Source organism: Camelus ferus, chromosome 33, assembly GCF_009834535.1.
Source record: "Camelus ferus isolate YT-003-E chromosome 33, BCGSAC_Cfer_1.0, whole genome shotgun sequence".
Lineage (NCBI taxonomy): Eukaryota > Metazoa > Chordata > Mammalia > Artiodactyla > Camelidae > Camelus > Camelus ferus.
The window spans coordinates 1942478-1968174 of NC_045728.1; the positions used below are offsets into that span (position 1 = coordinate 1942478).

The 25697-nt window shown below is 55.6% G+C and overlaps 1 protein-coding gene across 6 annotated transcripts in view; it reads right to left on the bottom strand.

Moving 5' to 3' along the window:
- NTM (neurotrimin) overlaps window positions 1-25697 on the bottom strand; it is an 820661-nt gene that overhangs the window by 100387 nt on the left and 694577 nt on the right. For all 6 annotated transcript variants that reach the window (XM_032472417.1, XM_032472419.1, XM_032472420.1 and 3 more), the window contains one exon: window positions 4247-4372. In XM_032472417.1, coding sequence (XP_032328308.1) covers window positions 4247-4372 — 126 coding nt within the window. The remainder of the gene's footprint in view (window positions 1-4246; window positions 4373-25697) is intronic.

The window sequence follows — 25697 nt, forward strand, 5'->3', positions numbered from 1 at the left end:
AACGGCCAGGTCGGAGGTGCCCTCTCAGCAGACTTGGTGAGATCATTATAGTCATTGCTTTATTTGATGGGAGAAAGGCTGACGCAGGTGCACCGAAGCGGGCGTCCCCATTAGGGCACTCGGGCCCCCTGACCCCCATGCAGTGAGGGGAGCACGCATCAGTGATCAGACTCGTGCCTTCACCCAGGCCTCATGATGGGAAACACAGGCCTCGCAGCCTTCTCTCTGAAGCTCTGACAGCCCACAGAAGCTGGAGACATAAAAATGGCTCGGAGAATGCTTTCCTCTGACATGTGAGGTCTTTAGCCTCTTTATGGATACACTGAAAGGGATGGTGTATCTGTTGACGTAGAAGACGCAGAGGAACAGAGGACGGCTTGGAGGAGGCGGGGAGACCTGAGGGTCAGGGCTGCGTGTTCCGGCAAGACACGGTGGACACAGCTGAGGGAGCTTGTCTAATGGACGCTGTGGGCCCAAGGCTGGGCTCCGGCACCCGAGCAGCAGGCTCACACATGGGATTTGGGGAGGGGCCATGAGAACAGCCGTGCAGCTCCAGGTGGGATTCCTGAGTAGGAAAGTGAGACAGGCTCTTCCTCCTGAGAAGACCAAGGTCCAGGCAGGTGCCCACGACACCTGTACCCTTCAGCAGCAGGTGTGCACAGCGAGGGCCGGTGTCTCTACAAAGCTCGTGCACCTGCCCTTTGAACGCCTGGGAGCTGGAAGTTCATGAGAGGATCTAAAGACACAAGACCAGTATGATAGGTGGAACGCTATTGCTCACGACCCACGGCGACGCTGAGGGGTCGCGTGGGAGGCTCACCTCCATCTCTGTCTGGAGGAGGACAAGGGACATTTTCCCCACCTGGCGTGAAATGCCAGGTGGACAACCTTCTGAGAAAGCACCCCCCCCCCCGGCAGATCACTCCCAGCGCCTGTGCATCTGGATGCACCAGCCGCCACTCACACGCTGCTGGTAAACATTTCTGTATTTCTTCTCCACATAAAAGGTGGTCGAGGCTGGGACCTTTACTGAGCGGGATAAGCCAGGAAGAGGAAGACAGCAACCATAGGACCTCGTTTCCATGTGGAATATACGAAAAGCAAAAGAAATGCACAAACCAAACCAAACGTGCGGCTACAGAGGCCGGAGTAACTGGTACAGGAGGGGAGGTGGGGTGGGGGGTGGTCAGTGAAGTGGTGATGGTGATGGTGATGGATGAAAACTGGATCAGTGGTGAGCTGGCTGTAGTGTTTACAGAAGCCAGAACACCATGCATTACACGTGGACCTTCTATAATGTTATAGACCAATGTCACCTCCGTCATTTTTCTAAAAAGCAAAGAGGTTTGCATAAGCTTATAGCAAGGAGCACCACGCGGACTGTGATAGAGGAAACTAGGGCTTCTCAGAAACGTGCAGAGCCAAGAGCTCGGTCTGGGGAGAACCCGCCACGAAGCCACCAAGGGGGCCCAGAGCGCTCAGGCTGGGTCACCCTCCATCAGGGCCCTACCAGCGTGTGCGGGTGACGGCGACCTTGACTGAAGCGGGGCCTGCCCACAGGACTGGGGAGAGAGACGCAGCCTCTCCTGGCCCTGGGAGCCTTTGCTCGCATGTATCTTTTTCTCCAAGGAAGCCAAGCCTGTCCCACCGTGTGGAAAATAAGCAGCCTTGTGGAACCGTTTAGTGGGGGGAAAGATGAAGGCCTGGCTGCGAAGGGTCCCCAGCCTCTGCCCGGGCTTGGCCAGCAGCCCAGTGACAGCTCTGATCTCCAAATAATCAGTCACGGAGCGCGGCGCCCTGAGACGCCCCGAGGTGGTTAGTCGCTGCCTGGCTGTCTCGTCAGCCTGGACCCGGGGTGGCTAATCCGCACCAGGGATCTGGAAAAAGCTGCTCGTCTGAATTACTCTGATCTGCAGGTAGATTCTAATCATCCGCTCCTCTCCCCGTGATCCGTCTTCTGTTTCCATAGCAGCTAAACCCCCGGTAAGAATGGACGCATCTGGCCCGGGCCCAGGGGAGGCTCCTGGGGAAGCGAAGGCAGCCGGTCGGCCAGGCAGGGGGAAGGACTCGAAGGCACCACAGCAGTCAACCTCAGCGGGTTGAGCGGAGGGGGCGCCAAGGCCAGAGAGGGGACGGAAGTGACAGTGAGGGAGGGAGAGGAGAAAGGGAGGACAGCGTGGAGTGAAATGGAGTGACGGGGGAAGTGAGGGACAGGAGAGAGGGGAGCGAGGAGGCGAGGGGAAAGGAGGAGAAGGAAATGAAGAAGAGAGGAGAGAAGGGCCCAGAAAGGGCGGAGGAGGGAGGAGCCAAGACATCATACGGGAGACAGAGGGGCTCCGCGGGAGGGGGCGCAGCGCCTCTGGACACAGGGCCACAGTCCACGGTGATGATGAATGTCCTGCCGGCCCTGAGCGCACCCGCCACCCCGGCGTCCGGTGGCCCCGAGGACCAGGGGGGCTCGGCATTAAGCAGCGATGCACGGCACGCACCGCGGACGAGAGCGCCTGTCCATTTGGACGCCCCTCCTCCGGACGTGCCCTGGGCCCACGTTCCATCATGGATGGCCTCACGCCCAGCGGAGGCCTCCTCCTAGACTGTGGGCCAGCCCCCGTGCAAGGTCATTTCAAACCGAGAGAGTTACAGACATGTGAGCGGCTCTCGGATTCCTCTCCTCACGGCGGGGGTGTCGGGAGTGGTGGCAGGAGACAGCGCCCGGGACGCCAGCCCAGACACAGGAAACCTCGCACCTTCCTCTGAGATCTGCTACCAGGGCAGACTGTCACTGCGACGGAGGCGGTTCGCTAAGGGGGCTCAGGCGTAGCTTTAAACTGACTGGTTTCCAAACGCCTGGGTCTAGTGGACACTGGGACGTTCCCCCGTGCCCAGGAACGGAGGTCGCCTGCCCCAGTGGCTGGAAGCCCCAAGCTGTAGCCCCTCGTGGGGACTGTCTCCTATGAAGAGACGCCTGGCCAAGGTCACAGTCCCTCTGGGGACAGCCCAGATTCCGTGACCGATGGCTGCGCTGGTCTAAGAGGCCACCCCCACAACCTCAATCAAGGACATTCCTGGAGGGTCACCCTGTGTCCAGACCTCAGCGCGGGGTCAGCAGAGATGTTCCAAGGACTGCATGGACCTGCCACCCTCCCTCCCCTTTCCCGGGGCCGACCCCAAGGGCACCTCCAACAAACGTCCTGCAGGGTCTGCATTAGTGGAACCCATCCTGCAACAGCACGCAAAGCGACCACCACTGCGGTTCCTTCAGCTTCTTTGACCCCGCACCACTCAGAGCGCACACGCCGTCAGGCACGCACAGAGACACTTACCTAAGTCTTGTTCACGTTGGCTGGACGGGAGCAGTGAAATTAAGGATCTTCAGTCATGCCTCTGCTCAAATGTCACCTCGCCAAAGGCCTTGCCTGACCACGCCTCTTGTCCCTCTGTCAGCGTGCCCTGCTCTGTCTTCTCATCCGTATCACCTCTTATTGTTTGTATTATTATTATTTTGGTTATTTGTCTCCGGAGAATGTGAGCTTGTGAGTGCAGGACCTTGTCTGCTTTGGTTTATTGCTAAGCCCCCAAGTGCTCAGCAGACGTTTGAGAACAACTGAAATAACACCATGGACCGTGCACACACGCTAGCTTACTAACAAAGGACATCCGGCCTTAAGTTCTAAAAGTTCAACCCATGAAGGCACGAGACAGCTCTTGGTCTGGTCTGCACAACACCTGGACATCCAGACAAAGTGAATTTCGCAGTTCAGGCACGCACGCAGTCCTGTGGGTCACCCAGGACCAACCAGAGCAGGACGACAACCAAACCACAGAGCGACGCGTGGACCGGCCACCGGACCTTTGGCAACAGTGAAGACGCGCACACTTGGAAAGTTTTCCTGAGGAGCACGGCCGCTCAGAGCTCTCACACATCACTGGGCGCTTGTGTTTTCTCTCTTAAAGCAGCCAGCCGAACGCCACCACCAAAGCCGGCTGTTCCGCCATCACGCGCGACCGGCGCATCTAACTGCCTGGAACATCTTACCACCGCGTCACCCAGAAACAACCGGGATGGGGTTCCCAGGGGCGGGAGGGCCCCCCAGGCGTGACTTCTGAACTCCTAGGGGCCACGAAGAGCCATGGAGTCTTGTCACCAGGCAACTTGGACCAAGTCACCAGCGCCATCACCTCCGTCCACGGCCAGCAGGCCTCCCGCTTGGTGTCACGACACCGCACAGCAAGCCGCCTCTCTTACCTTTGGGGGAGATGTGCCTCCAGGTGACCGTGGGCTCCGGTCTGCCCGTCGCTATGCAGGTGAGGCTGACGTTGTTGCCTTCGTTAATGGAGACGTCCGATGAAATCTCTACAATTTTGGGAGAGACTGTGGAGACAAGACCGAGGAAGGGAAATAAGAATCCTGCTGGAACATTTCTCTGTTGTCCTAAAACGGCAGTGAGCCGAGGAAGCGGGGGCTGAGGGACAGGGGCTGCAGAGATGGCGAGGAACCAGAGGGAAGACCTTCAACACGGAAGAGGCATCCTGAGCTGACCTGCGGTGCCTCCTGTCTAAACGCAGCCGCAGAGAGTCTGAAGGGACGGGTCCACCGCAGCCCTGCAGTAACTGCTCCCCGCCTCCTGCCCCTTCTGTCCCCACCGTCACCGCCCACGCCCACTCGTTCTCCATGCCGCCTTCACAGCCGACCTTACACGATGCGATTCTGACCAAGCGGCGTCTCCGCCTAGACACCTCCGGTCGCTCCCGGCTGCCGACCTGGTAACACCCAAGCTCCTTATCCTCGCAAGCCGGGCCGTTCAGAGGCAAGCGCCAGCCTCTGTCCCCACTGACGCCCCGGGATCCCACCTCCACTGGCCCCACTGTCGCCCCAGCACATCACTGGCCCGTCCTGCCTTTGGGGTCTACGTGGTTCCTGATGTCCTTGCTGGGAAGCTCCCAGTCGTCCTTTTAGACCCGAATCAAACGCCGCTTTGTTGCAGCTTTCCCTCCCCCTCCCTGCCCACCTCACACTGACCACTGCCTCTCTTCTCTGTTCCCAGATCCATCACATGCCCCCGAGGGTCAAAACACACAGGTCTTTACTCTCTCTCTGTATCTTCAATCAAGCTCCCCCAGGACGGGAGGGGTTCATTCCAACTGGTAAACTTGGGGGCAGGATCCCTGGACTTTGTTTAGTCTTTTTGTTTTTGAGCTGGGGTTCCCTTCGGAAGCTGCACCACACTGGGCACCTCCCACTGCTGTTTCACCGGCAGCGTGCCCTGGGGATGCTGCGTCCCACGCCGCAGCCAGCGCTGCGCACCTGTCCCGTCCTGGGGCTCAGAACTGCAAGCTCACCGTTGCTGCACATCTCAGCCTAACTCCCCGGGATCATCTTTACCACCAGGAACGTGATGTTTGGTTCGCATATGACTGCTCGTTTACCTGGTCTGCCAACGGGTTTATAAGGTAAGGGGGTCATGCGTTGCCTGCTCCACCCCAACGCCAGTCCTTGGCATTTTCCCACCGTGCTGTGGTTACTCGCCCAGCATCTCTCCCCTGCTAGACCATGGGCTTTTCGACGGCTTCAGCCAGGTCTTACTTTTGTTTCTACCCCTAGTAAAAATTAAACAAATATTTGTAGAATGAGATGATAATGATTGTTCAAGGGAACCGCCTCCCCGACCAGCTACAGGTTTGTGACAACCTCAGAACAGAGCCATTAACACACACGTCATTTCAGTTCTACTGCTACTGGTTTTGACATGTTAGTTCTTCACAAATTAAGTGGGTCCCCCTGTCCGGGTCTTTCAGGCATCCTCAAGTCCGTTGTCTCCTTGAATCAGTATGCCTCCGAGCCACCGCCGTGTGCCTTCCCAGGACACGTGCTCCCCCAGGACACAGTGCCATCGGCCTGCAAGAGAGCCCAAGCAAGCCAAACAGCCACCTTACTCCCCCGATGAGGGCACGGCCGGAGTGCGACCCCCACATGCAGGTCAGACTGGCTGGAGCCTTCTGTGTGACCTTCCCTCTCCTGGAGCCACTCAGCACTCGCCCCCGATCCTGCTGGATTTTCTCCTCCAGGAAAGGGGGTGTGGTGACGCATCGGCTCACAGCTACTTCCTTCCCTTCCTGCAGCTCTTCCGCGCCCACCCCGCTGGGCACCCTCACTAACAAGGGCGCCTGAGCTTTCGTCTCCTGATCCTCGATCCCTGGTTTTGGTCGCTTAGGCTCTTTCTCCAACTGTCTAAACCGATCAGAACTGTTCAAGGCCTGGCTGAGCTGCCGCCCCTTCCACGAGGCCTCCCCGGCGACTGCAGGGGGACGCGGCCTCTCCTTCCCGGGAGCCCACAGCCTCCTCCAGGCCATTGAATCAAACCCGCTCATGTTACAGGCGTCTCGTCTTCCTCCTACACTATAAACGAGCTCAGTGTAGGATGCTGGGCCAGCGTCTCGAACGAACGCAGTGCCCTGCATAAAGCAAGCACCAGCTGATCATCTTTAGACTGAGATCCGCATGGGGCTGCAGGTAGAGAGAGGCAGCTTCTGTGTGTGTGTGTGCACACACCCTTGCACACACGCTTACCTGCCCCCTCACAGGTATCTGGCAGGACAGAAACAATGGAGAGTTGATGTGGTGAAGGCTGGGGATGACCACTGGCTCTAAGATCCAAAGCACAACCCTGCAATTTATGGCTGCACCATTTTACAAGCTAGATTGAAGCTTCCAGGAGAGAAAGATAACTGATGAGTTAATGACTGAACACTTGATTTGCTGACTGTCTGAAAGATCCAAATGCCTAAGCTCTCCGAATTCTAGAGTCATTTTAATTTGAAGTCTTTCATTCTCGGAGTTTTAACTGGCACATGCACTTCCTGAAACCCCGCCCCCACCCGCAATCATGCCTTTGGCCCTGATCCGCACCCCGTTGGCACCACCCGGCCTTGCTTGTTTCCCAGAGGACAGGCTGCCTGCAGAACGGCTCTGATGGCCTTGCGGAGATCGCCTCAACTCCGCAGGTAAGTAATTTATTGATCTGTAAAGCACTCCGAGACGCTCTGCGAGGGATTATGTCACGCCAACGCCATGCAATAAAATAAAAAATGATGGACTTTGGGAACACGGGGTGATTTAGTGTTTGTAGTTGGAAGTGTGCGTAAAGTACATTTTAAGCGGAAATCAGGCTGGGTAATGAATTGCTCTTGCTTTGGAAGGGCCTACTGGGAGTTCATTTTCCTGGCTTCTTACACGAGCGCTAATCTGCTAATCATACACTGGAGAACAATGGACAGTCCCCCAGCCGAGGAGCCGGGAGCCTGGGCCAGCGCTGTCAGCACAGTGAGTATATCAAATGAGACAATCACACCTCATGCTTGGGAGAACTGTCTAGAACTGTCTCCCTCCACTGACCGCTGGAAAGTATCCAACTCGTGAAGCAGAAGTTGGTGAAAGCTCGCTGGCCTTTCAGCCCTGCCTCAGAGTGCGGCTTGAAGGTGGCAAATTGCCCCTGGATGAATCTGAAAGGCGGACCACTCGTGCAGCAGAGCGGAGGCGGTGTGACCAGAGGTGCGGTCTCAATTACTAGGACGAAGCTGGCATGGCGCCTGAGATGCTAGGGGATTAGAAGCATCGTTTTCTAGGTGGCGACTGCTGACACACGGTCGGTATTTAAAATTAAACTGAACTGACAAGGATGCGCTATGGTCTTAGCTAGTCCACACCCATCAGAAAGTGTTGGCCAACTGAGACAGGACCGTCTCCATGGACACGCTCCGCGTCTCACCCGGTCTCACCAGGCAGGCCATTACAGACACGCCAGGACGGCTCTGTTTGCTTTCATCCACTGACCCACTCGTTCATCCTCTACCAGCATTCACGGAGCACTGCCAGATGGCAGCCTTGCGCTCAGCACTGAGGCCCTGACGCTAAAAGACACAGCGCTTGTCCTCAAGAGGCTCATGGTCCAGCGATGCAAAATTAGGCACAGACGCACCCCCTTTAGCGCGCTGTGACATAGGAGAGAAGGCGTCGGGCAAATGCAGAGGAGGCGGGCCTCAGCAGCCTGGAGACGGATGTCACGGACGGCTCCTGGATGTGAGGCCCCCGAGCCACACCCCGGAAGGTAAGTAAAATCCATCGGCTCCGAGGAGGAACGGCGCTCTAGCAAGAGGAGGCGATGTGAGAAAAGTACTACCACTCAGACGCCTGGTGGCCAGCGTGCTTGTCAGGGAGGATGGCTCCTGGAGGAGGCAGGGCCGAAAGTCACTCAACAAACAGCAGGTGAACGCCTGCCACCTGCACAGCTGTGGGTTAGGGACCCCAACGACATGCTGAAGTGCACACATTCTGTTGGCCCTCCAGGAACTTACCACCTGTTTGGGGAAGCACTGCACATAAACACCCTGGAGAGTTGACTCACAAGGCACCATTCGTCACAGGATTGTGTGTGACTGACGCTAGAACGCACACACTTTAGGTTCTGTGGTTAGCGAGGGGGAGGGGCACGCGGGTGGGTGTCAGAGAGGCTTCTCGGCAAAGAGTCTGCTTGCGATCAACAGTGAGAAATGGCCACCCAGAGGGAGCCTGCCCAGGGGGGCAGAAAGGCCCGGGCGCAGACGTGAGCGCAGAAATGCATGATGAGGGCGGAGGGACAAAGTCTACTCAGCGCCCGAGGCACCAGAGGGCAGGGGTCCAGACCCCGCGCTCTCCTGTGCAAGCTGGGCAGCCCTGGCCCAGTGCCCGCACCTCTCTGTGCCTCACTTCTGGACGCGATGAAGCCGATTGCTACAAACCTCACGGGGTTCTTTGAGGATTTAAGGAGTAAGCTTATGAGCAAACTTACAGAAGCTCCACCCAGGGCGAAGGACTTGGTGAGTCTGAATACTGTGTGTGCTTGGCAGACACGTGTGTCCCATCAACGCAGAACGGACGGTCGATAAATGCTAACTGACTCGAAGAAGAACGGGCTGCCAGGTCAATGACGGATCAGGAGCCAGATTACGGCTCAGCCTGGACGGCCAGGGCCTGGGTTCAACTCTGTCCCAGAGGTAATGGCAAGCATTTGAAACTGTTTAAAAAAGGAAATGCCATACTAGATATATATATATATTTAATATACTTAAAGCAAAATAAGCCAGTGACAGTGCGTCAGAGGGAGTGCATGACAGACACTGGACTCAGAGAAATCAGTTCTACGAGTGATGTCTGGGCCTGGGTTGAACTGCTGGCTGTGTGAGGAGGAAGGAGAAGGGCAGGTTTGAGAGCCGTACAAGAACACGGTGCCAGGCCCTGTGATCACCGGGATGGGGGACCTGGTAATCAGTGCAGGGACACGGTGCTGGGGCCCCACAATGGCCAGGATGGGGGGCCCAGAAATACAGAGTCAAATGAGAGCACCATTTTGTTCCACAGCAGCTGGACGGCTGAGCTGGCAGGTCCCTGCTGTCCTCAGGATAAACCCTCTGGGGGAGAACATGAGTGTGATCTGTTTTAGACAAGCAGACGGGAGAGGATCGGGGCAGGTGGGCAGGCAGCACTCGCCTGTCGGCAGTCGGGGTTACACAGTCAAAGGTCCGGGGCGAGTCTGACACCTGCTACGGGCCCATGCTTCCTCAAAAAGGCCTGTCAGCTGGTTTCCACGTTGAGCTACGTGATGTCTTGGCTGACTTTTGAGTCTGAATCTAGAAAACCTACCACGACAGAAACAGACAAAGCAAAACTGGTTGGGCTCTGCCCAGAAAGAAAGGCTGAGGCCCGAGGAGCCCCGCGCGCTGGCCGGAGGTCCACACTCCATGTGTTAAGGTTTCACCTGGCTCTTACTGAATTTTAATTCAAAGGTGTAAATAATTAAGTAACATAATTATTGAAGCAGTATTCCAGGGAATTTCCTCCCTCGTGGCATCCGCTGCCCAGGTGTTGTTCTAATGATTATGTCATTAATAAATAGCGATTTGCAGTTTTTAGCACACAGTAGATATCCTATTAAATCCAAATTAAGATGCCTTATGAGGCCCTGCACGGTCCTGTGGGGCCGAGGATGCACAGAGGCGGCCTGGACCATGGTCCTCGCGCGACGCGGGCGGATCTATGTGCCCAGGTGCTGCCCTTGCTGCCGACGGCTCGGCTCTCCCGCCTCCTCCCGAGACGCCCACAGTGGCTGGGGACAGTTTCCACAGCCAGGGCCGCATCGCAGCTAAGGCCCTGGGACCTCTGTTTTTGCAGAATCAAAAGGGCCGATTTGGAGTACCCTCAACTTCCCTGGGGTCCAGACCCCACGCGGGGACACCCAGGCCTGGGTCCCTAGCCTGGCGCGTGAGCGTTCACTTCACGGGCCTCCTTTCCTCCCGAAACACCCCACACCCTTCTTTGACGCTGGTCCTTTCTCCCTGCGCTTCACCCAGCCGGGGCCGTCTTATCTTTAAATCTGAGTTCCTCCACGAAGCCTTCCTGGCTCATCCCTCCTGAAGTGGACGCCCCCGTGCCAGACTGGGCTGCCATGTGCTGTCCGCTCGCCCAGATGAAGTGTGAACCCAACTGGTCGTCCCGGTCACTGCAGTGCTCCGCACATACCACGATGTCTGAACACGGTGCGTGCGCAGCACGTACTTTCTGAATGAACAAATGCACGTATTTTGACAAGTGTGCGGACATGACTGAGGCTCTCCAGCACCGAGAACAGCCCTCAGAGGCTCTCAGCGCACATCACGATGGCAGTGGTTACTCCCCCCAGACACCTGCTGTGTGACCGGTGTTCTGCATGCATTTCCCGCACTTCATGTCACCCCTGCATTAACCGCACGAGGGGATGTTATTTCTAAGGTGACCCACTGTCCTGGTTTACCTGGAACTAAGGAACTTCCCAGAACACAGGACTTTCAGAGCTAAAACCAGAGAAGTTCCAGGCAAATGGAGACGCACTTGGTCATCCTGAGTGTTTCCCTTCTCACATTTCACAGGTGAGGAGGTACTTGGTCTCAGAGAGGACAGGAAAACGTTCAAGGACAGGCCACTGAAACCTGCAGTTTCAGAGGATTTCCTTTCTTTTAATGAGGGCTTAGACGGGTTTGAAAAATAAATATGTTGACTCATGGATACATACATAAAAAATAAACAGAAACCAGCCATATGCACACACACATACAGACAGACAGACACACACACACACACACACACACGATCTGAATCTGTTGAGGGTTAGAAATCTCACAGGGAGCTTGACTCCGTTACCTGATTTACTCTCACGAGGCTCCCATGAGAAAGGACTATTATTATTCCTACTTACAGATGAAGAAATGAAGGCTTAGTAAGACTTTAGTGACCTGCTCAGGGTCACCCAGGCAGTAAGTGCCCGAGGTGGGGCCTGAAGGCAGATTGTGTCTGACCCCGAGCGCACTGTCTTCATCCAGAGCCGGGCGCAGCGAACCGCACGTTCCCAGCCGTGGGGTCCCGGGGTCTCGGGTCCCGCTGACCTCCCTCCCACGCACAGGTCTGCTGCTCAGCGGGCATCCTGGTGCGGGCCTCCCGGCGACCGCCTGTCCGTATGCCCACAGGCACCTAGGGAAGGGGGAGCTCTCTGTTCATTCCTATGTGGCGTGAGGTTCCATCAGTACCTGTTGTGGGCCTATCAGCATCTGCACACCTGTCTCGTGGGGCCCCATTCCAGCCCCAGCACCTCCTAATCGTCCTCCTCCCTCTTACCTTCCCCGCCCTGTGCACTGGACCCGGGGGCCGCAAAGCCTCTTCCAGGACAGCGTTCACCTGAGGCAGAGCAGGAGCGGCTGCTTCCTGCGACCGGGGCCCCCAGTTGCCTCCACCTCATGACCGAGAACTGACTGAGCTCTGAGTCCACTGAGAGGTATCTATTTGGCTTAGTTTGACTGAAAAGAGTAGTCAGTCTGTCCTTCCTTCCTTCCCCCTTCTTCCTTTTTTCCAATACACCTATTTATATAACAGGATACATATTCCAAAACTGTGCGATCTGGGAGATCTCTTTTGATTAAAAAAAAAAAAAAGAAGTCCTAAGTTTTGCATCAGAAGAACAGAGATTAAGCCTGGACCTGACAATTACTCGCTGTACAAACTCACGTAAATCATTTAACTGTCTCATTATTTTGATTACATCAATACCTATCTTGTCTTTGTAAACTAGATGTTCTATGAATCAGATAAAACTGTGAGCAATCACATTTCAAATGTAAAGTACAATTCAAATGTGATTTATTAGTGTTACTAAAAATGTGTATCTCCAGAAGCCGTTAGTAGGAGAACAGACACTGGGTGCGGTGGGGGGTGCTTTGGTCTAAAGGCTGAAGTGGGCATGACCCCCCACAGGTGGATGCTGACCGACCACTTCTGCAGAGGAGCTAGTGGTTCTGAGATAAACAGCCTCTTTAAGCGAGGACACCGGGAAGCAGCCTGGGGTGGGATTTGCAACAGGACCCTACCTACCCCTCCGCTGCCAGCGACGTGCTTGCTGCCTCCGCTTTCCAGAAGGAAAGGTTAGAGTCTGGATCTTCAGAATCCCAAATTAGAGTCTGAAAAATGCACAGAGCTCCTTAATGACACAGCCACAGGCAGATTGTTATTTCTTTTACCAGAATCATTTTGTCATCTCTCACATCTCACTCTTTCTCTCTCTCTCCATATTAAAACCACTCATGTTTGTGGGAAAGTCATGAAGCCCTGGGAGCAAAGCCAGTGATTTGTTCGGGATTAGTCATAAGCCACTGGTTCCGAAGTTCGGAGTTTGCTCCTTTCAGAATCGGCTGAGACGTGGAAGTTTTTAGGATCCCTGCTCCCTGACCTGGTTGAGTCCTTCCTGATGGAGACACAGGAGAAGGAAGCAAACCCCACGTGCTCCCCGCTCCCCGCCCCTCTGCCACTGGCCGTATCAGCCTAAATTGCATTTCACAGCAACCTACCTGTCACCATCAGTGCGCCATATTTCACAACATCCAAGACATCGCTAAGAACGCTCCCTTCCTCAGTTGTTCGGTGTGGGGACCTGGGGGACTGTCAGCAATCATGGTGTCTGGAAGCGCCAGCTGTTTCCCAGCTCTGGTGCACGGGACCACGCTTTGGGCTGAATGCGCAGATGACTGGCTTCGGGCTCCACAGCCCAGACGGGACCAGCTCTTCAGGGACCCGTTCACGCAGCGGGAGAGATGGGGTGGGAAGGGCGGGACCATGAACGCCGGGCACTCTGCCAGGGGCTTAACATTTCTGCCGCCTTTTGAACCCTCAGAAACTCATGGGCATCGTCCGCATTATACAGTGAAGACCCTGCAGCCCAGCTGAGGTGATTCAGTGAGCCCAAGGTCGCCCACCACACGGGGAGTCAGGCAAATGGCAGGGTCTCTGATGGGTGTCCCTGCAAAAATCAACTAAAGTGGATACAAAACTGAGCTCCTTAAAAAGCAAAATGATGGTACAAAAAATGAAATCAATAAATAACCTGATTCACATACATGATGTCATGAGGAAAGTTGCAAAAAAGAGAGACACAGAGAGAGAGAGAGAGAGAGAGAGAGAGAGACCCAGGACCCTCTCCTTGTTCCTCCTGGAAGAGGTTCACACCTGCTGTCCGCACTGGGTCTCGCCCACGCGTTGTCCCGTCTAGCGCAGCGCACCGCGGCGGCCACCGGGTAACCGCGTGCTCAAAGCACCGAGCCAGGAAGGGCAGGTCTCAGCCCCGAGCTCAGCCTGCGGGCTTCGGGGCATCAGGGGAACCGCGGCGGCGGACTGCCCTGCGCGCTGCAGCTGCCGGCAGGGAGACGAGGCGCCTGCGGCGGCGGGGACAGCCGGTCCCGAGGGGCGGGCCAGGCCTTCTCCCAGCACCCCGGGGGCCCCTGGCAGCGCGGTCCCCACACACCACCCGGAGCGGGGCTGGCGGGGAGCCCCGGCCCCTCCGTGTCTGCGTCCCCTCCCCGGGAGCTGGGTGTTCCCACCGCTCCCCGCAGCCGGGGCCTCGCCGCGTCGCCTCCTCGGGGGGCCGTGCCCCCGCCGCCTCGGCCCCGCCGCCTGGCAGAGGCCTCGCCTGGCAGCGGGCAGGAAGCCCAGGCAGTGAAGCCGGAGGGCGCGGCCGGGAGGGCGGCGCCAGAGCGAGCGCCACGCGGACCGCAGCCCCGGCCCGCCCGCCAGGGGGCCTCCTGCACGAGACCCGAGGGCTCTTCAGAGGAAGGGGGCATCCCCGGGGGGCTCAGGACACCTGCCGGGCGCCGAGGCGGCCCGGCTTGAGCTTGCGGGTCCCCGAGTCCTCAGCGCCGCTGCGCTTTCCGCGGGGTCGTTTTCCCCCACGTCCGGAGGGTGTTCCCGCTTCTGCTCGGAAACCCGCTTCGTGGAGAGAGAATGGCCTTCCCGCCGCAGGCAGGGCCGTCGCCCGCCCCGAGAGGAGCTTCCGCTTCTCCATCCTGAGCGTGAACAGCAGACACGTGTCTGCGTGTGGTGCATAGTCCCCTGGCCTCCTGGTGATGGTCCCCTTGCTCAGACTCCCCCCCTGCCTTTGAGAGCTGCCCAGGTGAGCGGGTGCGGGTCACTCCCATCCCCCAGGCCGCCCCACCCAGGGCAGATGGCGGCCAAGGGGCAGGGCAGGGATGGAGTCCCCGCCTCCCAGGGCTCCTGCGCCCAGCTCTGCAGGAGCAGCCCAGGCTGTCCTTCTGCTGGCTGCCAAGGGTGCCGAGAGCATTACATCCACGGCTGCCTTGATGGCGTCACCAGCACTTTGATTCCTAACTGCCTGAAAGCACTGGCGGCTGCACACTCAGGAACAAGCTGTAAAACCACGTGCGATGGGGAGTCGTGCTGACTGCAGGTGGGGAGGTGGCGGCGGAGGCCTCCCCACCCCGCCGGGACCGCGTGCGGCACTAATTCTGCCACGGACTTTTCTCCTTCCTCAAGTACCTGCAAGGCTGAGTTCAGAGGAAGGCAGACTCCCCTGATGGGAGCTTCTGCCTCTCTCCAGCCAAGTTCCAATGTGGCTGACTCCGAGATGAGAGCTCGAGTTACGCCGACACTCCGGTGACCATCATCTTTGGGAATAATTAAGGCAGGTGGAAGGGACATCTCATTACCCGGCCTTGAATCCGGGGGCCCGGGAAGTGGCCCCACTGCTGCCCAAGGTAACTCGTCAGTTGGTTTCAAGCTGATTTTCTGTTCCGAGGCCTCATTGCCACTAAACCGCTCATGAAGGTCACGGCCTGCGAACAGATCAAGGCGAAGCCTCTTCCCTTCTGCGCCGGGGGCAGAGACGCAGGCTGGTCTGTTTCAAGCGACAAGTTCTCAGCAAGAGTGGAATCCTCCCGTGAAATGAAAAGGAGGAAAGTTTCGACACTACTTCTTGTTACTACAAAGCGTGTCAAACGCGTCCCTGAGAAACACTGAATGTCTTCATTAGATTCTCCTGTCTCCCCCGGAGACCGGGGGGCTCGTAGCCAGTCGCTTCTCGGCGGAGATGACAACATCTAGAAGCTAATTAAAGGCTACGCGGGAAGCTGGGGCCCCGGCACGCCCGAGAACAAAACGCAGTAGCAGCCGAAGTTTAAAGAAGTACCACGAGTGAACTTTACGTGGAAAAGGGCACGTTGGGAACCTCACAGCGACTCCCTTCCTCCCTCATCCGCTCGCAGCAGGCGGAAGGGAGCCCCCCAGGATGTCAGTGAATCTGGACAGCAGGCCATCTGCCCCCCGCACGACTCAGGAAGGGAGCGGCCCTCTCCTGGTGCGGAGGATGGAGGGCCCCGGCCACTCACTGTGGGAGACACACCTGCACAGTCTCCCCTAAAAGAGCCGCGAGAGATGTGCACCCCCAAGGAACACATTATTCCGAGCACGTCAGGGGGCCTCACATCCCCCTCTGTAAAAAAATAAAAGATCTAACAGTTACCCTTCCCCTAGGGTTGTCCTGGGATTCAGTGAGTTCACACACATGGGACTTCGAACAATGCCGGGTCCACACCGCATGCGCAATAAAGCATAGCAACGTGGCCTGCTGCCAGATAACAGTTATTTAACTGCTTGGTGGAAAAATTCACTTACTACGTCCCAGCCAGAGTTCTGGATTCATCACCTCTCTATCCTAGTTGCCCCAACCTCGTTAAGGACACCGCCGTCTACCTAACTGCCCAGGACAAAGACGTAGGGATTGTCCCCAGTTCCCACTTTTCCCTCAGTTTCTATATCCAGGTATTAATTCCAGTTGGCTTCATCTCAGAAGTAACCCTCACGCTGCCTCGGGACCTTCTCGTCCCTCTTACTCCCCATGTCCATCTATTCTGTGGTCTTCCTGTTTCTACTGTGTACATGGACAGTCCACGTTCCGTATCACAGGCGGACGAATGAAAACCCCAAACAGCATAAATCAGATCTTATCATCCTCAGCTTAAACACCTCTAATGGCACCTGATCGCCCTGAGAGTGACGCTCAGAGTGCACACCGTGTCTCTAAGACTCAGCAACGCTGGCCTCTGAGGACGCCTGGCTTTCTCGTGTCTCCTTTGCCCGGAATTCCCTTGGACTCCAGGCCCGGGACCTGCCATCTGCCCCGGAAGGTGCCCCGCTGGTCCTTCCTTCAGTCCTTTGCTGTTTCTGTTCCCTCCCTGAGATGCTCTGTCCCAGATCATCATGCGGTTATTTGTTTGTCACTCAGCTCTCATTTCAACTGTCGCCCCCTCTGCACCCGTCCCGACCGCGGTGTCTCCGCCGTGTCCCTGCCCCATCCCAGCACCTGCTGCAGTCATTTCAGGGCAGGTGCTCATGCTCTGAAATCTCACGGATTTGTTAATGTCTGTCGTCCATCTCTTCTCACGAGACCTTAAGCGCCTTGCTTCCTCTCTCGCTGTCACTAAACAGCGCCCAGCACACAGGAGGGACTCAGCGTGCGCATGCTGAGTACATGAACTCTCCCGGCCAGAATCAATGTCTCCATCCTCTGTCCTCTCAGGCCTTTGTTCAAAACACTCTCACACGCTGCCTTGGCACCTGTCGGTGTTTGGACCTCGCTCGAGGAACGACCTACCACACTTTTATTTCTTCTCTAGGCTCCACCTTTATGTGCCCCATGTGGAGCATTGTTCCCTGCAGACGGAGGGACGCAGGAAATGACCGTTCACTTGTCCGGCTGAACTGAACCGTACAAGTTATCTTTCCTATGGCTCCCTCGTAGTCAAAGACATATTTCTGCTGAAAGTTTCCACAGACTAACTACTGGACACCGGAATGAGTAAGCTGTTACTGACTCCCGCACCCCCGAAGCCGCACACACGTCCTGGGCGTGCCCACACCCACACAGCTGACCACTGTGAATCAGAGGGCAGGGTGGCTGTGTCTCCTGTTTCAGAATTTGCTACTTGTTGTGAAGCCAGAGGACGTGTCAACGGGCTTCCGAGAACTCCAGGTTCTGCGTCCCCTGAGGGGGCAGGTCCGGGCCCCACTGACCCCCGAGGGGGGAGGTCCGGCTCTGCGTCTTCTGAGGCACCCAGACATCATAGAACAGAGTGGCCCAAAGGCTGCTCTTTTCCTACCGAGAAGAACACGGTGAGTAACACAGAAAAGCTAAACAAAACACCTGTCGCGGGGCAATAAATTACACACAGGTCTGACTGTTGAAGACACATTAGTAACGTTAACGCTTGTGCCCTGAGCTGGGCATCTTCAAGGAACACAGGGCAGGTGTCTCCAAGCTGAAGTGCTGGTTAAAAAGTTGGCCTTTAAATTACTTTTTGGCTGTTTCTTTTCCGTCTGGCTGTATTTTTTGTGGTCTATCTAGAGGCTTAACAAGATGCCCAGAGAATGGATCTCAGCTCCACTAAGTGCACACTATGGACGTACGTGTTTGTTCTTATCTCTGACCCCTCTTCCTGCTGTCACCCCCTCTCCCCCAAAGTCCCCATCAAACACCGGCCCTGGGAGATGGTTACGGCGGCTGCAGACACGGACGCTCCCCTAAGTCCCTGTAACTGCCCCTCCCCACACGCAGACTCCGTTTCTATTTTTATTAAGCTCTAGTGCTCATAATTCACGTGTCCTGAGCTCCAGATATAAACTCACATATGCTTATTTCTGTAGTCGAAATGGTTCCCGCCTATACCGTCAGTCCGGGAAGGAGGGTCCGCAGAGACAGCCAAGGGCGCAGTGCCCGGGGCCTAGGTCAGGTGGGCACTGTCCATGCATTGGCCTCCTCTCGGAGTCAGGCACCGGCCCCCGCTGAGATGAATCAATATTTAATAATCGTGAGATACAGTTACGTGCGTGTGAAGGGGTCTCCTTCCCAGCCTCCTGGGGAACTGTCTGCAACCGTGCTGCACATCAGCAGCTCGCAGCGCCTGGCGCGAGCTCCCATGGCAGGCCCTATTCTGAGCAGCAGCGCCCCCCACGTAGCCAAGCCCCAGAAGAGATCTGCTTAGACCGCAGTGGGCAGGGACTCGCGTGTGCGCATAAAGGCAGGCGACGGAGTTTGGCGTGCTGGGGACGTGGGCTGGAGGGTGCTCTGCCATCAGGGGGAGAGGAAATGGAGTGAGAACACCCATCAGTGTGGAGTCTGACAGCGGACGACCAGGAGCTAACAGCCCCATGAGCACAGCCCTTGCACCCCCGTCTGTGGACCCCTGAGCGAGTCACCTCGTGCCCCACTTCCCCTTCCTCATCTGTGACAGGAAGGGTTTGGGCCCGTTTCCCAGCCTTGGCACTGCTGACCTCTGGGGCTGGACGCTTCTAGGGGCAGGGCTGTCCTGTCCACTGGAGGGCGTTTAGCATCCCTGGTCCTGACCCACTGGACGCCAGGAGCATCTCAGCCCCTCCACCTGGAAGCCGGGACCGCCACGCGTCTCCAGCCACTGCCGAGGCCCCCTGGAGGGTGAGATCACCAGCACACACCCCAGGCCACCCCGCGGAGGCACTGGGCCAAGCTTGTCCCTAGGCTGTCTCCTCAATTTCTCTGGCCTGTGGCTCCTTCTCCGTCCTCGGGGAGTTCTGGGCTGAGGTGTTCGTCAGGGGCACAGACGGCAGCTGTCTGGGGCATCTCCCACGTACCACCCTGCTCCCGCTGCCCAGCTGGGGCTTGCTTTCAAAGCAGAGACATCTCTATCTGCCCCGACCCTCGCGTCTCCGCCTTCAGAGGCCAGGCGGTGCTGTGGGCAGGCACCACAGGGCTTGGCACAGCCCTGCCACGTGCTTCTCTGTTCCCAGAGGCCGCAGATCTCGGGGCGCAGGCACCTTCTTGCTCTCACAACTTCCCTCTGGTGCCGGAGGAGCCCAGACACCCCCTTCCTTGTCCCCTCACCCCCAGCTCCCCCTCGTGGCCCCCTTCCGCGGGTCCCCGGCAACGCAGGGATGCGGCTGCTGAATGGCTCATTACCGAGGGCGGCTTCGTCAGAGGAGTCTCGGCCCAGTCTCCATAATGAATCCTTCAATTGGCCAGGAATGAATGCATTAATCTGGGGCTATTAGAGTCTTTCATCAGGCTGCCTAAAATACACTGCCTTCCCCAAGCTTACTGAGCAGGCGTCTCACCCTAAAGGGACATGCAGGAGGGGGGACGAGATTGGCACCAACTAAAACAGGACAGCCAGGAGAAATGGGGGGTGGGGGCAGCGGAGGAGCAGACAGGGCGCTGCCGAGCAGACTTGCAGACTTTTCACCTAGTGTTTTTTCAGGGCACTCGTGCCTATGAAAAAAGACCCCACCATCTGAGCAACTTCCTTCCCGGGGAGGACCCAGAAGAGAGAAGCCAGACCCCGGGACAGGCCTTGGAGCAGCACGCTTCCCCGTGGGGCTGCCGGGTGAGGTCGGAGAGGCCAGAGGCCCGGCCGGCTCTGCTCCCATCTCGCACACAGTGGAAACAGTGAGCGGGACGGATGTGGACACTGGCATCCGGGGACACACGGCAGTCCCCTAGATGTGGGGCCGAGTGACCATGTCCACAGGCCTGCCACCATCACGCCCCTCTCTGAGAGGATGACTGCAACGCCCTCCATGCTGGTCACTCCAGCTCTCAGACCCTCCTGCGTGAGGGCACAGCCCGGCCCAGGGCAGCAGAGGGAGCGGGGCAGGATGGCCGGACTCCCAGGCCCAGGGCACTTTGGGGCCAAGAGGCGACGTCTCTGGGCACATGGCTTTGTTTAGAAAATAGAAGTGATTACAGCTGCCTTGCCCTACAGAGCTTTTGTGAGAAGCACATTAAGCAACTTATGTGAAGACGTTTTCATGTCCATAAAGGAGTGGTGGGGACGCCAGGACCTGAGGCCAGACCGTGCAGGCTGGGGTGGCAGGGCATGTCCCACCGCACCACCTGTCCCTGCTGTGGCCATGCGGACAGCGAGCTGTATCTCTCTCTGCTGCCATCATGTGTGATACCAAAGCCAAAATGAGAAAGGAGGCTGCCTGAGTGAACTGAGACCTGACGGGGTCTCCACAGAGAGGCCCGGGCTGTTAGAAACAGTCCAACTAACGTATCAGTGGGTCTGATTCCTGTAACTTTGGTTTGTCTGTTTTCCAATCTGCTCCATCCCGCCCACCCTCACTATCACGTGTGTGCCTCACGGCAGGACGTGATGAGACAGAGTCCAGTGAACTCAGGCTCCTCCCAGGAGGTCCCTGTGAGCAGAGGAACAGCCCAGTGGTCAAGTGTGGTCCCCAAGGCTCCTTCTGGTGACCCTTTCTTTCTGTCTGTGGTACATCTGGAGTCCAGTGGGCTTCCCCAAAGCCCACAACTGACGGAACCCAGTCGTCCTGCTAACCACGTCAGGCACAGCCATGGAGGCTCGACTTGCTTCTTCGTCTAATTGCTGTTTCTGGGGTGTGAAAAAGATTAGCAGGCAAGTGCGGCCACTACTTGTGATCAGAAGTCAAGCCCAGGGCCACTGTCTGCTTTCAAGTATCATGATCTGGTACTTGCCTGAGCACAGAGCAGGGTCAACATTGCAAAATCCAAGACCCAAAATAAAGTGGAAGTAACGGACGCCCCCAGCCCTGCAGCCCCTCCCGGCCCTCCCCTCCCCGGGCTCTCTCCCAGCTTTCAGAGAAGCTGTGCTCTTGCGAAATAACCTCCGACCTTCCTCCCGGCCAGAGAGCAGGTGCCTGCCTTGGTGTCTGGGGCCGCAGACACTAACCAGATACTCTTCTTTTAGTAACTGGATTTTTTAAAACTATATGCAGCAAAATGAGCACGGCCTGGTTATCGGTTTTGGAGTGGATTATGATGGCCCGTTTGAGTCGCTGTTGCGGAGGAGATACCTACCTGTGGTTTAGCAGAGTCCTAAGCAATGGGGGTCACTGGGAGGCCGCTGGCGCCAATTTGGGTATCGGTTTTCATTAGATCACACAGGACAAAGTCTTTATTGTGCATTACAAGCACAGGGCTTAGTTCAGTGATGCTCCAAAAGAAGGAAACGTCCTCTTTTGGGAAGGTAAAGTGAGAAATGAGCATTAAAGAGAACAGCAAAGGCTTGGTATCTCCTGCAAAAATATGTGTGCATGCACGGGTGTTGGTAGGTCGGCCTGTCCGCATGTACATGGATGCACAGGCACCTGCGTGTACACACCTGCGTTCATACACGCGTGCTGGAAGGAGTGTGTGTGGAGCGACGAGAGAGAACGTGACGCTCAAGCGTGCAATGCCTTCCGATGCTACAGATGTGCTCATCAGCGCAGTCGTCGGCTAGCCGATCCCTGAGCACCTGCTATGTGCCAGGCTCATGTGACAGAGACAGAAAGGAGTAGACAGGGGCGTTCCGTGCCAGGGCACATCGGCAGGTGGAAAAGTGGACAGTACACGGAGCAAAACCTGCCACCATGTGACGCGCGTGTGCCACACGTGATGGAAACACAGGGAGGGGCCCGGGTGGGGGCGGAAAGAACAAAGAAAGCCCCATGTGTTTGGTCTCGCAAGGCTGCAGAGGAGAGTGTTGTAGGAAGCAGAGGCAGCATGTGTGAAAACTAGGAGTCAAATCTCTGAAATGCCGAGGAAGGAGTTGGTCAACATCCCTCTGTTGTGACGCGAGTGGTGACAAGTGGCAGAAGACAGTGGTAGAAAGATAATTCCGGGTCCCTTTTGGCAGGAGTTCACATACCTTCCTAAAGAGTTTGGATTTTATTTCACAGGAAATGGGAGCCACCAAAAGATTCTACGCAGGAGAGTAACGCAATCCCACGTTTAGTTTGGGAAGATAATGCTGGCAGCCGCACGGACTGCGTACCCGAGAGGGGGCTGCTGGGAGGCACTGTTCCTGCCACCGCTACCATTGCCGTCTTCACCACCTCCCAGCACTTGCCACTCACTTCTAGCCTTCCCTCACCTCTGTGGATTATCTACTGTTCCTGAGCATTCAAAATGCTTTAACCAGGGGGCAGGGTACATAGCTCAGTGGCAGAGCGCATGCTTAGCACACACGAGGTCCTGGGTTCAGTCCCCAGTACCCCCATTAAAAAAATAAAAATAAAAGTAAAGTAATAAAAATGCTTTAACCATACTGCCTCAACCAAGCCCTGCAGCAACCCGACATGACAGGTGTCATTATTGACCTTAGTCTACGTACAGCACAGAGCAAGGTGAGGGAAGATGCTTAAGGCCACCCAGCTAGCCCGCAGCGGAAGTGTGGTCTGTGTACGTGGACTCTACCCCCTTACACCCCTCACCTCCTCATTGCTTCAAAACATGAGTAGTCCTCTAGAAATGGCATAGGCTGATCTAAGAGGGGGAAAAGAATGGAAAAGAGTTGAGGAACGTTTGGTAGATGGAATTGCAAGACTGAGTGACTCAAATGAACACCAGCAACAACACAGACGTGCACCAGAAAGGAAAAGAAACACTTGTGATGATCCTGAGCTTGGCTGACCGAGTGTATGTGGGTGGCATTTGCTGAGATGAGAAATACCAGCTGGGTAGCCGGGTAGACTGACCTCATGGAATATGCAGTGGGCATTTGCCATTCTTTCAAGCTGTTACTCGGACTCTGAACCCTCGTCCTGTATGTCAGAAACCCGAGGTAGTGTGAGTCCCTCCGAGACCTGGAAAGGCCAGATTTCTGTGCTCTTATGCTTTAGGGGCTGGAAAACAGGCATTTCATCACCTATTCTGTCTGCTGGGTGGTCTCGCCAGGGACGTTGCCTCTATAACAAGTGATGGAAAGAGGCGAGGACAGTTTGGAATTCATTCTTGTTGTGATGTTCGGTGCTCAGAGGCGTCAGGAGGACCGTAACAGTGCCAAGAACGTCCCCACGTTAGCTGTGGGGGCTGCAGTGCCTTGGCGAGACTCTTGTATTATGATTGTTTTCTGCGTATCAGCTACTTTCCCATTTCTGAATCGACCCTCTGTCAATTTCATGAGTTCTCCAATATAGTTGCAATCGATTCCTTTTTTGTTAAGTCAACCTGAATCAATCTCTGTTGATTGAGACCAAAAATTCAGTTCAGTACACAAGAGAGTAAGAACAGCTTGAACTACGCTGAGTTCCAGTTGTCGGCAGGACGTTCACTAGGAAACGTGTAGTCAGTTGGGAATTTGAGGCAGAGCACACCCCGGCGACTGCCCACATGAGGCTCTCCAGCCGACGCTATGGCTGAGCAGCACCAAACCCAGAGGGATGCCAGCATCTCTGATTTATGAGAAGGGTTTACGTTATTCAACAAAGAGGACTGAGATGGAGTGGGTCGGAGCTGGGTGAATGTCAGGAAAGAGTTGTTTCATGAAAAATTAGGGGAAAATATCAAGAAAGAGCAGAAGCAATGACATCAATTTCAGGACAAAGAATACTGGAAAGATGTCTTGGGGGTTGACAGTAAGAAATAACTGGTGTCCTTAGAAGAACAGCTTACCCTACTTTTTGGTAACTTATTCCGAGACCCTCAGGTGAAACAAGTAGCCTTAATTTGCAGTGTCGGATGGTGGGCCACATCCGCACAGCGATGAACCAGATTCATCACGTCTTCCCTGTCCTCCCTGCTCCTCCTTCTTCTCTTGGTGCTCCTTGTCCTTTGTCTTTTTCTAAAATTCTTCCCAGGAAGGGGCTCTTGTTTGCCGGGGACTAGCGGCTGCAGGGAACAGTGGAAAGGCACCCTGACAACAGAGCTTCACCGGATTTAATTTCTCATCCTCCAAGGATAAGTGGGGAGGAGATGGTGAGCTGAACACTATGGTGACTATAAATGTGTTAGATTAGTAACAGATCCTTGTGTTTGTGTCCAGCGGCTGAGGACACAAATGATAGGAAATTATGAGAGGGTTTGTTTTGTTTTGTTTTCTCCTCTGGGCTTGGAAACCTGTAAGCCTGCCCTTCTGGCACCAAGGGCAGATGAGGAAGACTTGTTTCAGGGAAGCCATTCAGTTATATAACATTTCTGTCATTTATTCTTTTCTTTCAAAGATCTAAACACGCTTTCCCCATTCTTCTTGTTCCTTTGAAGCTGTCCGCTTCACTTCTTGGCTAATCTCTGCCTTTGATATTAATCCATCACTGTTTAGTAGCTTCTTTAAAAGCCATGTTTGACTTAACATGACTGTCAGTATCTCTCTGCCTCCCGAATGCCATGGCTAATCGTCTGCAACATCTCCCTATTGGACAATTTCCTCCTCTTTAAGGCTGTTCTTATTCTCTTTCATCTTCACAAATTATGAAATAATTTATTAGACTGTGAGTCCACACTACAAAGTGGATATGAAACTCCGTACAGAATGAATCACCTTTCTCTCCAAGCCCAAGCAGTCTCTCTTTTGTATTCCGAAAGCTCTTAAACTGGGCTTCATGGGCCTTTAAAAAGGTCTCAGGAAGAGTATTGGATTTTCCAATAACCTTCTGAAAGCATGTGCAAAGTAACACTGCTGTTACTCTGATCACTTCCAGCTCACAGGCCAAGAAATGAAGACACAAAGAGGCTGAGACTCACATCCCGTCAAACAGCCGTGTTTCGGAGCAGCCCGTCAGCTCTCAGGGGCCGCGTGGGAAGAGGCACTGCTGTGCAACCCCACAGTCAAGGGGCTGCCACTCTTCTCCAGTCTTCTGACCCTCCGCACCAGTCGCTGGGCTCCCCGGGTCTTCACTGGTGAAGAAAAAGCCCTCGACTCTATCCTCTCCATCGCCACGGCTACCCGCCTTCACCGAGGCCATTCTCATGCTCCCCTGAAATTACCGTGGTCGACTACGCCAGGTTTGTCCCCTCCAGACCGTCCTCCAAAATGACACTGAATTAGCTTTTCAGAAATGCAAATCTCCTTGGCTTATGATATTTTAAAGTATTCACTTTTCATTCAGTTCAGCGGTGTGTAGAATCCTTAGCTGAGCTTGTAAACCGAAGACCTCCAAGACCTGTGCCTTGACAGCTCTGCAAGCTCCCGCTTTACTGCAAGGACCACGGCCAATCCAACCGTGTCTCTCGCTCTCTCACTCCCCTTCTCTCTCCCTCTCTTTCCCTCTCCCTTTCTCTCCCCCCACACCCCGTACGCACACACTCACAGCCTATGCCTTCCCACCCCCACCTGTAAACTGCAGTAGGATCTTGGTTCCATCCTCCTCCCCAGAGAGTCTCTCTCCTGCATCTATTCTGGTTCCTGGGACCAGCAGACTCAATTTTCATACAGCTAACTTCTGTCAGCCCTTTAAAACCACACCCAGACCTGGAAGCCTCCCCTGACTCCTCCCCTTGAACCAGTTCGGCTTTGACCCTCTTTTATGGCTTCTCTGGCATCTTACAACAGTCATTGTATCAGATGTTAGCAAAGGGTGGGGC